Genomic DNA, 12,680 nt, shown 5'->3' on the forward strand with positions numbered 1-12,680 from the left:
ACGTTGACTTTGGGCTGACAGTGGCTTCGAATGTGGTTTTGCGCGTGTGCAGAACCACGCCCCCTTCGTTCCTCGCCCCAAACCCTGAGAAGGGGCGGTGCTAGGGTTGGTGACCGGAAGCAGCTACGGTTCTCAGCAGTGGTTCAATAGTTGTCGGGAGGATCTCTTTGCACTGTGTCGGAGGGATGTGGAGGTGATGGGTCCCCAGGGAGGGTGAGTGTTGGGGAGTTCTGTGTGGTCAGTGGTAGAATCGGTTGTCTAACCGTAGTTGGATGATTCGATCATTATTTTCCTCTTCTGTCAACGTTAAGATCCTGAACTTCACTCCAAGACCCACAAGGTTTGGTGCATTATGTTCTGAGTGTTCCCTAAGAGTTGATTTTTCTTCTGCCCCAGTTACTTAGAAGTGCGTTTTTAGTTTCCAAAAGTTTATCTTTTTAATAGATTTCTAACCTTAGTCTTCTGTGGTAAGAAAAGTGGCTACGTGAAGCTCCCTCCTTGAAATAGGAAGACACTCATGGTCTAGGCCATAGTTAATTTTTATAAATGTTCCGTATTTTAATCAGAAATAATATTTAGTTGTTTAGTTGTCAACTGTGTCATACAAAATTTGCACTCTTTGTTGTCTTTTTCTCCTGTTACTGACAGAGGAGAGGGAAACTCTCCAGTGTGATGGTGATTGGTGCATTTCTCTTTCCTGCTGTCCATGATGCCTTTTGAGTTAATAATGTATAAAGTGTGAGACTTAGATTGAAGCTCATCTGTTTGGATGTCCAATTACTCAAGCACCATTTGTTGAAAACTAGCCTTCCTTCCTTGACTTGTTTTGCGCCTTTGTCAAAAATAAATTGGCCATACTTGTGTGGGGCTATTTTTAGGTTCTTTATTCTTTATTTTGGAATGTTGAACCAGCCTTACATTCCAGGAATAATTCTCACTTGGTTTTGGTGTATAGTTCTTTTTATATGTTGCAGGAATTGATTAGCTAATGCTTTTTTTCTGAGGAATTTTTGAGACTCAGTTTATGACAGATACTGGTCTATAGTTTTGTGGTTTTTTTTTTTTTGTTATGTCTTTGTCTGGTTTTAGAATTATGGTAATATACAACTCATAGAATGAGTTGGGAAGTATTCTTTTGTTTTGTATTTTCTGGAAGAGATTGTGTAGAGTTATGCTAATTTTCCTTTAAGTGTTTGGTAGCATTCTCCAGTGAAACCATCTGGGCTTGAACATTTCCTTTTGGAAGCTGTTTGATTATGGCTCCAACTTCTATAGTAGTTATAGGACTATTGAGATTATTTTTTTCAGAGTATCTATTTAATAGTGGGTGAGTTGTGGGAGTTTGTGTTTTGTGGAGAATTGGACTATTTCATCCAAATTGTTGGATATATGTGGATTTAAGTTGTTTATGGTATTCCCTCACTTTCCGTTTAATGGAAAGTTTAGCGTCTGTAGTTATGTCTTCTGTTTCAGTTCTGATATTGGTAATTTGTATCTTCTTTTTATATTTTTCAGTCTTACTAGAGGATTACCAATTTTATCAATCTTTTCAAAGAACCAGCTTTTGGTTTCATTGATTGTTCTCTATTGTTTTTCTGTTTTCAATTTCTTTCTTTCTTTCTTTCTTTCTTTCTTTCTTTCTTTCTTCCTGTGTTTACATATATATATTTTTCTCAACTATTTTTGTTTATTTCAGGTGTACTATAGAGTGATTCAACAATTTGGTAAGTGTTTTAAATTTATTGATTTATGCTCTTTTATTTATTCCTTCCTTTGGCTTGCTTTGAGTTTTCTTTGTTCGTTTTCTAGTTTCTTGAGATGGGAGCTTAAATTATTGATTTAAGACCTTAATTCTTTTCTTTGAAAAATTTTTTAAAACATTTATTCATTTTTGAGAGAAAGAGAGACAGAACACGAGCATGGGAGGGACAGAGAGAGAGGGAGACACAGAATCTGAAACAGGCTCCAGGCTCTGAGCTGTCAGCACAGAGCCCGACGCGGGGCTTGAACCCAGGAACCATGAGATCATGACCTGAGCCGAAGTCGGACACCCAACCAACTGAGCCACCCACACGCCCCATCTTAATTCTTTTCTAATATAAACATTTAGTACTATAAATTTCCCTCTCAACACTGCTTTATCTGCATCCAAAAAATTATGATATGTTGTGTTTTTAGTTTCAATTCATTACTTTTTAATTTCCATTGATCCATGGATTATATAGAAATTATTGGGGTGCCTGGGTGGCTCAGTCGGTTAAGCGTCCGACTTCGGCTCAGGTCACGATCTCACTGTCCGTGGGTTCGAGCCCCGCGTCGGGCTCTGTGCTGACTGCTCAGAGCCTGGAGCCTGTTTCAGATTCTGTGTCTCCCTCTCTCTGACCCTCCCCCGTTCATGCTCTGTCTCTCTCTGTCTCAAAAATAAATAAATGTTAAAAAAAAATTAAAAAAAAAAGAAATTATTGTTTGATTTCCAAGTGTTTAGACACTTTCCTGTTATCTTTCTGTATTGATTTCCAGTTTGATGATATTAGAGAACATACACTATATGATTTCAATTTACTGAGGTTTGTTTAATGACCCTGGGTGTGGTAGGTATTGGAGAATATTGCATGGGTGCTTGAAGAGAAAGTGTATTCTGTTAGTATTTGGCTGGAATGGGATGGATATGTTTAGTTAGTCCACCCTTTTCTTGGTCCTTTGATTAAGGAAGTAGGCTTTTCTCAGAGTTTTTGTCTCTGTACCTGTTGACAGTTCTGAGTTATAAGCTTCTCCAGTGCCCTGTTTGTGATATAGGGGAGGAAAAGGAAACCTAGGGAACTCACCACTGTGTTGTTCCTCAGACCCTGAGATCCATGGGCTGTCTGCCTTTCCTTTCTACATCTCAGAGTCTTACTATTTGTATTTGTTGTGTGATGTCATTTTTTTCCTGGTCTCTTATACGTTTATTGTTCTCTTTTGTTTTTTCCCTGTATTAACTTTGTTAATTTACACCTTGCTAGGGAAGCACCTGTTTCACATCAATATGAAAATATGTTGCTATACAGTTATGCATAATATCCCACAATAAGTAGTTTGAAACACTGCCTTATCTGGGAAAGATATCTATATCTATATCTACATCTATATCTACATCTATATCTATATATCTATATCTATACCTATTATATGTTTTAAGCTATCCTCCTTTATCTGGTTTGCCATGGGGTTATCTCTGACATTGGTCATTTCAAAGGACTAGCTCTTTGTTTTCTTTAAACCCCCTATTATATTTATTTGAATTATTTAAGATTTTATTTTTATTAGCAACTACTTTATTTTTTTTGGTGGAAGGGGCTTTGCCTAGTTTTGTTTTTTCTAATTCTAATGTTTTAGGCTGAACACATAGTTCTTTTGTTGTTATATTTATTTTTAATTAAAATCAACCATTTAAAGGTGTAAATTTCATTCTATATGACTTTAGTGTGTCCCATGACTTCTGGTAAAAATTGTGTGGCTTCTGTATTGACTTCCCACTTACCCTGGATTATTTAGGAATGCCTTCCTTTTCTTTTAAAACAGATTTATTTAAAAAAGTACAAATTAAAAAATAAATCAGATTTATTTAGATATACAAAATAGATTTAGATATATTCCAGTAACATAAAATTCATCCATTTAAAGTATACAGTTCAGTGGTTTTTAGTACATTCACAGAGTTGTGAAATCATTATCACAGTCTAATTTTAGAGCATTTTCAATACCCCAGAAAGAAACCTGGTACACGTTAGCAGATATTCACCATTCACGCCACCCCACACTCCCAGCCTAGGCAACTACTAACCAAGTTTCTGTGTCTATGTATTTGCTTATTCTGAATATTTTACATAAGTGGAATCATAAAATCTGTGGTCTTATGTGACTGGCTTCTTTCAAGTAAGATAGTGATTTCATGGTTTATTCATGTTGTAGCATGTATTAATACTTCTTTTTTATTGCCACATGATATTCCATTGTATGGCTATACTAAACTTTGGTTATCCATTTTCAGATGATGGACATTTATGTGGTTTACAGACTTTGGCTACTGTGAATAATACTGCTGTGAATAGTTGTGTATATAAGTTTTGGAGCAGACGTGTGTTTCCATTTCTCTTGGCTAGGTACCTAGGAGTGGCATTGCTGGATCATATGGTGACTCTATGAGTAACATTTTGAGGAACTGCCAAACTGTTCTTCAGGGTGGCTATCCCATTTTACAATTCCACTGACAATATATGATCCAATTGATTTGCATCTCACCAATGCCTGTTACTACTGTCTTTTTCCCCCCCTTATTTTAGCCATCCTGATGGATGTGAAGCAGTCTCCTAATGAATAGAATATTTTGGTTTTGCTTTGCATTTCTGTAATGACTAATGATATTGAACATCTTAAAAAATTTTTTTTAATGTTTATTTAGTTTTGAGAGAGAGAGAGAGAGAGAGAGAGAGAGAGAGCGTGAACATGGGAGGGGCAGAGAGAGAGGGAGACACAGAATCCGAAGCAGGCTCCAGGCTCTGAGCTGTCAGCACAGAGCCCGGTGTGGGGCTTGAACTCACGAACAGCGAGATCGTGACCTGAGCTGAAGTTGGACACTTCATCAACTGAGCCACCCAAGTGCCCCTATATTGAGCATCTTATACTATGATCAGGCAATGTAACCTGTCAATTCCCAGTATAAAAACATCTACCAGATTTCCTTCCTGGCCAAACTATTTGGTGGAATTTTATAAAAGTTAATGCGCATAAGAAAAGAAAGCATAGTCCCTCTTTCTTTGGTATAACATGTTTATGTATTTAAAATTCAACTTGATCATGCCTTTTATTTTACTCCTTATTTACTTTCTTGTTGCCTCTTTATCCCATTTCTTATTTTTGTTGTCTTTCTTACTTCTGTTCCTCTTCATTTTATAAAGGATACTTTCCCTTTCCTACCAAGAATGACTAAATCTATAGTGCTTCCATTAGTTGATCAGAATAAAATTGTTCCTCAACATAGACACAGAGACATCCTCTCCTCCCTAGACCCCGTAAAAGGAGAAACTGTTTTACCTCTGAATATTTTGAAGTAATTAAAACATTACAGTCCCAGGCTATTAATATTTTCTTTATGGCATATCTCTTCTGTTTTAAGAAACTTTCCTCTTTTTTTATTCCAAACCGCAGTCATGTTTTCAACATCTGTTAAACAGAACCATGTTTATTTTAAGCCGACCACACAAAAGGTACTGTGTTGTAGTGTTGAGAATGTGAGCTTTGAAGCCAGGTAGACTGGGTTTGACTTAACATCACTAAATCCCTGTTTCTGTGTGCATAAAATGAAATAATAATGATTATGGCAACATGTAGGGGACAGGATTGTTGTGCAAATTCAGGGAGGTACCTGCTTTTGCATATTCCATGATTCCGTGTAATCACAATGCTTGCTAATATGAATTAAAAGTTTTACTTGGGCCAGCCTGGTGCTAAGTGTCTTATGAACAGCACTGCATTTAATTTTCACAGCCTCATGAGGTAGTTTTGACTCATTTTGAAAAGAAAATGAAGAAACATTTTTTGACATGTTTATTTTTGAGAGAGTGCAAGTGGAGGAGGGGCAGAGAGTGGGGGACAGAGGATCTGAAGCGGGCTCCCCACTGACAGCAGTAGGCTAGCCCGATGTGGGGCTCAAACCCACAAACTGCATGATCATGACCGGAGCCGAAGTCGGACACTCAACCGACTGAGCTACCCAGGTGCCCCTTTTAATTTTTTAAAAATATTTTTGAGAGAGAGAAAATGAAGAAACATTTTTATACTCTCTTAGCTAAAAGTTGGCAGAGCTAGAATGTAAGCCTTTATTAATTTTAATCTAAATCTCATGGTCTTGCTCATATTCCATTTTGATGAATAACCAGCATCGATATTGACTGGACTTTGTCTACCCCGCAGTATCCAGTGCCAGGAACTGTACTTGGGTGCCTCCAGGAAGTGTTCGTGGGGTGACTGCTGAATGACTGACTATGTGGACTCTGTCTTTCCAGGTTTCTTGGAGTCTCTGTTGAGCCCGTGGGCCAGACCCCATAGTGGAGGCTGCAGAAACTTCCTTCCGGCCCCAGCAGCTCTGTTTGAGTCCACGGACCCCACCTGGCTTCCGGCTCTTGGGAGGAGCATCAGGAAGAGAGCTGGAGGGCTGAGGCCCAGCGGGAACATGCCAGCCAACCAGAGCTCTCCCGGGCCATCCCTGGCTCTGGCTGTGGGGAGATGTGACAACCCGTGTGAGGTGAGGAGGAAAGGGTGCCCAGGGGCAGGAATTCATCCAGAATGAAAGATAGTATCTGATTATTTTAATTTGTACAACTTGTATTTTAATCAAGCAGCATAATGAGGGAATTTTTATTGGTCATTCCTTTCCCTTGTGTGAATTTCCTTCTCTTGTCTATTGCTGTTTTATTTATCTTAGTTTATGGACTTTTTAAAATTGAGCTATAATTAACATAGGATATTCTATTAGTTTCAGATGTACAACATATTGATTGGAAAGTTTTATACATTACTAAATACCACAATAAGTGTACTCACCATCTGTCACCATACAATGTTATTACAGTATTACTGACTCTATTCCCTATGCTGTACTTTTCATCCCTGTGACTTATTTATTTTATATCTAGAGGTTTGTACCTCTTACTCCCCCTTATCTATTTTGCTCATTCCCCCATTGACCTCTCCTCTGGCAACCACCAGTTTGTTCTCTGTCTTTAAGAATCTGTTTGTTTTGGTTTTTGGGTTCGTTTTGTTTTGTTCTTAAGATTCCACAGATAAGTGAAATCCTATGGTATTTGACTTTCTCTGTCTGACTTATTTCACTTAGCATAATAGCCTCTAGGTCCATTCGTGTTGTCATAAATGGTGAGATTTCATTCTTTTTTAAAAGATTTTATTTTTAAGTAATCTCTACACCCAGTGTGGGGCTTAAACCCACAGCCCCGAGATCGAGAGTCACACACGCCACTGACTGAGCCAGCTAGGTGCATCGAGATTTCATTCGTTTTTATGGCTGAGTAATATTCCATTCTTTATGGTGTGTGTGTGTACCACATCTTCTTTATCCATTCATCTATTGACAGACACTTGGGTTGCTTCCTTATCTTGACTATTGTAAATAATGCTGCAATAAACATAGGGGTGCATATATCTTTTTGAATAAGTATTTTCATTGTCTTTGGGTAAATACACAGTAGTGGAATCAGTGGATCATAGGGTAATTCTATTTTTAATTTTTTGAGTAATTAAATTACTGTCTTCCAAAGTGGTAGTACCCATTTACATTCCCACTAACAGCGCACGAAGGTTCCCTTTTCTCCACATCATCACCGACACTTATTTGATTCTAGCCATTCTGACTGGTGTCAGGTTACATCTCATTGTGGTTTTGATTTGTACTTTCCTGATGATTAGTGATGTTGAGCATCTTTTCATGTGCCTGTTGGCCATCTGGATGTCTTTTTTGGGAAGATGTCTATGTAGGTCCTCTGCCTAGATTTGAATCAGATAACTTGGACCTTTTTGGTGTTGAATTGTATAAGTCCTTTATATATTTTGGATATTAACCCCTTATTGGATATGTATTTTTAAGTATCCTCTCCTATTCGCTAGGTTGCCTTCTTGTTTTGTTGATGGTTTCCTTTGCTGTGCAAAACCTTTTTATTTTGGTATAGTCCCAGTAGTTTATTTTTGCTTTTGTTTCTTTTGCCTCAGGAGAAATATCCATAAATATGGATTAGTGCCTGTGTTTTCTTTTAGAAGTTTTATGGTTTCAGGTCTTACATTTAGGTTTTCAATCCATTTTGAGTTTATTTTGCATATATTGTAAGAAAGTGGCCCATTTTCGTTCTTTTGCATGTAGCTGTCCAGTTTTCCCAGTACCATTTACTGAAAAAGACAGTCTTTTCCCTATTCTATATTCTTATCTCCCTTTGTTATAGACCAATTGACCGTATACATGTGGGTTTATTTTGGGGCTCTCTTTCCTGTTCCATTGATCTGTGTGTCAGGTTTTCTGTCAGTACTATGATATTTTGATTATTACAGCTTTGTAGTAGATCTTGAGATCCAGGATTGTGAAACCTCCAGGTTAGTTCTTTCTCATGGCTGCTTTGGCTATTTGGTGTCTTGTGGTTCCGTACAAATTTTAGGAATATTTATTCTAGTTCTGTGGAAATTGTTGCTATTTTGAAGGGATTGCATTGAATCTATAGCTCACTTTGGGTAATATGGACATTTTAAAAATATTAATTCTTCCAAACCATGATCTGAGTGTATCTTTCCTTTTGTTTGTGTCATTTTCTTTTTTCAGTTTTTTTAAGTTTACTTATTTATTTGAGAGAGACAGAGACAACACGAATGGGGAAGGGGCAGAGAGAGAGGATGAGAGAGAATCCCAAGCAGGCTCCATGCTGCCAGCGCAGAACTCGATGTGGGGCTTGAACTCATGAAACTGTGAGGTCATGACCTGAGCCAAAATAAGAGTCAGATGCTTAACCTTCTGAGCCACCTGCCGCCCCTGGTGGTGTTATTTTCTTTTCTTTTTTTTTTTTTATCATCAATGTTTTATAGTTTGCAGAGTACAGATCATTTACCTCCTTGGTAAAATTTTTTCCTAGGTATTTTATTCTTTTTTGGTACAATTGTAAATGGGATTGTTTTCTCAATTTCTTTTTTGGCTACTTCATTATTAGTATATAGAGATGCAACAGATTTCTATATATGGATTTTGTATTCTGTAGCTTTACTGAATTTATTTTTCAGTTCTACTGGTTTTTTGGTGAAGTCTTTATAGAGTTTGCTATATAGAGTATCATGTCATCTGCAAATAGTGATATTTTACTTTTTCTTTACTCATTTGGCTGCCTTTTATGTCTTTTTTCTTGTCTGATTGCTGTGGTTAGGACTTTCAGTACTATGTTGAATAAAAGTGGTGAGAGTGGACATCCTTGTCTTGTTCCTGATCTTAGAGGAAAAGCTTTCAGTTTCTTACCATTAACTATGATGTTAGCTGTGGGTTTTTCGTGTATGGCCTTTATTATGTTGAAGCATGTTTCCTCTAAACCCACTTTATTGAGAGTTTTTATTATGAATGAATACTGTATTTTGTCAAATGCTTTTTCTGCATTTATTGAAATGATCATATAGTTTTTATCTTTTCTCTTGTTAATGTGATATATGGAATAAATTTCACTTGATTATGGGTTAGGATTTTAATATATTGTTGGATTCCATTTGCTAATATTTTGTTGAGGATTTTTGCATCTATGTTCATCAGAAATATTGGCCTGTATTTTTCTTTTTTTGTAGTGTCCTTGTTTGGTTTTGGTATCAGGGAAATGCTGGCCTTGTAGGATGAACTTGGAAGTTTTCTTCCCCCTTCTATTTTTTGGAATAGTTTGAGAATAGGTAGTAACTCTTTTTTAAACATTTCACCTGTGAAGCCATCTGGTCCTGGACTTTTGTTTGTTGGGTGTTTTTTGATTACTGATTCAGTTTAATTGCTGATAATTAGTCTGTTCAAATTTTCTGTTTCTTTTGGATCCAATTTTGGGAGATCATATGTTTCTAGGAATGTATCTAGTTCTTCTTGCTTGTCCAATTTGTTGCAATGTAATTTTTGATAATATTCTCTTACGATCCTTTGTATTTCTGTGATGTCGCTTGTTATTTCTTCTTTTTCTTTTCTGGTTTTATTTGTTTGAATATTCTTTTTTCTTGATGATTCTGATTCAAGGTTTATAAGTTTTGTTGATCTTTTCAAAGAACCAGCTCTTGGTTTCATTGATCTTTTCTATTGGGTTTTTTTTTTTTTTTTTGGTCTTTATCCCATTTATTTCAGACCTGAAATAAATGGGATAAAGACCAAAAAAAAAAAAAATTTCCTTCCTTCCCTAGCTTTGGGCTTTGTTTGTTCTTCTTTCTCTAGCTCCTTTAGATGTAAGTTTAGGTTGTTTACTTGAAATTTTTCTTGCTTCTTGAGGTAGGCTTGTATCTCTATAAACTTCCCTCTTAGAGGTGCTTTTGCTGAGTCCCAAAGATTTTGGACCATTGTGTTTTCATTTTCATCTGTCTGTATGTATTTTTTGATTTCCTCTTTGATTTCTTGGTTGAACTATTTGTGGCTTAGTAGCATGTTGTTTAGCCTCCATGTGTTTGTGTTCTTTCCAGAGTGTTTCTACTTGATTTCTAGTTTCATAGCTTATGGTTTTTTTAAAGTTTTTTTTAATATTAAGTTTCATGACCCTTTATGGTTCTTGTATATTTTTGTGAATATTTTTTGCCACTTTGTAATTTGAAATTAGTTTTTTGTTTTATTTACAAGTGGTAAAGGGTGTCAAACAGTTCTGTAAGTCGTATTTTATTTTATTTCATTTTTAATGTTTATTTTTTCTCTTAGTTTTTTAATGTTTATTTTTGAGAGAGGGAGAGGGAGAGAGAGAGAAAGAGAGTGTGAGTGGGAGACGGGCAGAGAGAGAGGGGGACACAGAATGTGAAGCAGGCTCCAGGCTCTGAGCTGTCAGCACAGGGCCCTACGTGGGGCTCTAACTCATGAACCATGAGATCATGACCTGAGCTGAAGTCGAATGCTTAACTGACTGAGCCACCCAGGCACCCCTACTTACACGTTTTTAACTTTTTTTTCCCATTATAACCCAGTACAGTTACTATAATGACCTGGATTTTGTAGTTTAAGTTCCTCTGGAGTTTGATGGGGTTTTTTGTATACTGTGATTCCCTCTTTACTGCCAGCCAGTTGGCTCCAGAATACTGTTCCTTTCAGGAACAAGCTTTTTTTAATTTTTTTAAATGTTTGTTTATTTTTGAGAGAGAGAAAGAGAGCGAGAGCATGAGCATGAGTAGGGGAGGAGCAGAGAGAGAGGGAGACAGAATCTGAAGCAGGCTCTGCGCTGGCAGCAGAGAGCCTGAGGTGGAGCTCAAACTCATGAACCCCGTGAGATCATGACCTGAGCCAAAGTCAGAAGCTTAACCCACTGAGCCAACCAGGCGCCCCAAATGTTTGTTTATTTTAGAGAAAGAGAGACAGACAGAGCATGAGCGGGGGAGGGACAGAGAGAGAGGGAGACACAAAATCCGAAGCAGGCTCCAGGCTCTGAGCTGTCAGCACAGAGCCCAATGCGGGCTCAAATTCACAAACTGCAAGAACGTAACCTGAGCCAGTCGGTTCCTTAACCGACTGAGCCACTCAGGTCTAAATTGACTTTTAGAATGGTTCTTCCCTGCTTTGTTTCTGCCAGATTCCAGCTTGCTGGAGGCAAACATTCTTAATCTTTTCAATGGATTCAATTTTTTTTTTAAGTTTTGGCTTAAATTATCTGTTGACTTTCCATTATGGAAGGTGGAGATTTAGCTTTTCCATACACCCCCACCAACATAAACGTTTGCCTATAAATATTGTTTTGATCAGATTCATCATAAGTGTTTATTACTGTGACTATTTAGAGTTGGATCACATAGTGTCTATGCTGTGATTACTGTTTCCGCACAACTCTTTCTTTTCCCTGGAATTAATAATTTTCTGGTTTAGTCACTTCTTTGCTTTACTAGATACATATCAATGATTCAAGTCCAGATTCTTCACAGTTGTTTAAATCTCCTCTCTGCATATTCAGACATATTAGGTAATAATCATAATGACAATAATTATAAACACTCATGTCATGTTTACCATGTGCCAGCAGTGTTATATGCATACAACATATACTAACGCATCTTCATAACAACCTCCTGGAGCTGGTTGACTTGCTGAAGGCTGGTCAGGTAGCTCTCAGCTTCACCCACAGCTATTACCTTGGTAATACATTTGCCATCCCCTAAACAATCTTTCTTACCTCTGTCTTGTGTCCTATCCCCTTTCCCCGGGATCCTCTGCCTTCTTTCCTGTTTCCTGGGTCCTGTGTCTTCCTCTTTCTTGATTTACCCCCTCATTTTGTGGGAGTACATTCTTCAGTCTATCCCTGAGAATGGATGCATGACAGGTAGATTTTATGAAACTTTGTATGTTTGACAATTTCATGCAAGAATATATTATTTACTATCTATAATTGTATAAGTACATTTATAGAAATAAAAAAGTAATACATGCCACGGAAATATACTTACTTGACCTTGACACTAAAATATATCTTTTTGGCTGATTATAGAATTCTAGGTTGGAAATCATTTTTGTGCAGAATTTTATTGTTAAATTTTTTTTAATGTTTATTCATTTTTGAGAGACAGGGAGCATGAGTGGGGGTGGGGAGGTACAGAGAGAGGGAGACACAGAATCTGAAGCAGGCTCCAGGCTCCGAGGTGTTAGCACAGAGCTCAAAGCAGGGCTCTGACCCACAAACCACAAGATCATGACCTGAGCCAAAGTCGGATGCTTAACTGACTGAGCTACCCAGGTGCCACAATTGTGGAGAGTTTTAAAAGCCTAGTTTCCAGTCTAGTCCTTTTCTATTCACGCACACATTTTTCTCAGCTTTACAGAAAAACGGTTATTTGGTTGTTGGTTCTCCATTTTAAAAAATTCTTTGTTCTGATTTTCATTTCTTTTTCTTTTGTTCTCTTTTCTAGTTGTTTTTTTTAAAAAAAAATTATCTCCCAGGTCTTCTTTTGTGTTGCTC

The 12,680-nt window shown here is 37.3% G+C and overlaps 1 protein-coding gene across 3 annotated transcripts in view; it reads left to right on the plus strand.

The window, feature by feature from the left end:
- Positions 1 to 119: 119 nt before the first annotated feature.
- ZNF81 (zinc finger protein 81) overlaps positions 120 to 12,680 on the plus strand; it is an 88,753-nt gene continuing 76,192 nt past the window's right edge. The window contains exons 1-3 of one of the 3 annotated variants that reach the window (XM_030305758.1): positions 120 to 213; positions 1,697 to 1,724; positions 6,045 to 6,283. In XM_030305758.1, the coding sequence (XP_030161618.1) occupies positions 6,212 to 6,283 (72 nt within the window). In that variant the 5' untranslated portion in view covers positions 120 to 213; positions 1,697 to 1,724; positions 6,045 to 6,211. The other 2 variants (XM_030305761.1, XM_030305759.1) reach the window with 2 other exon arrangements.

This window comes from Lynx canadensis, chromosome X (genome assembly GCF_007474595.2).
Source record: "Lynx canadensis isolate LIC74 chromosome X, mLynCan4.pri.v2, whole genome shotgun sequence".
NCBI lineage: Eukaryota > Metazoa > Chordata > Mammalia > Carnivora > Felidae > Lynx > Lynx canadensis.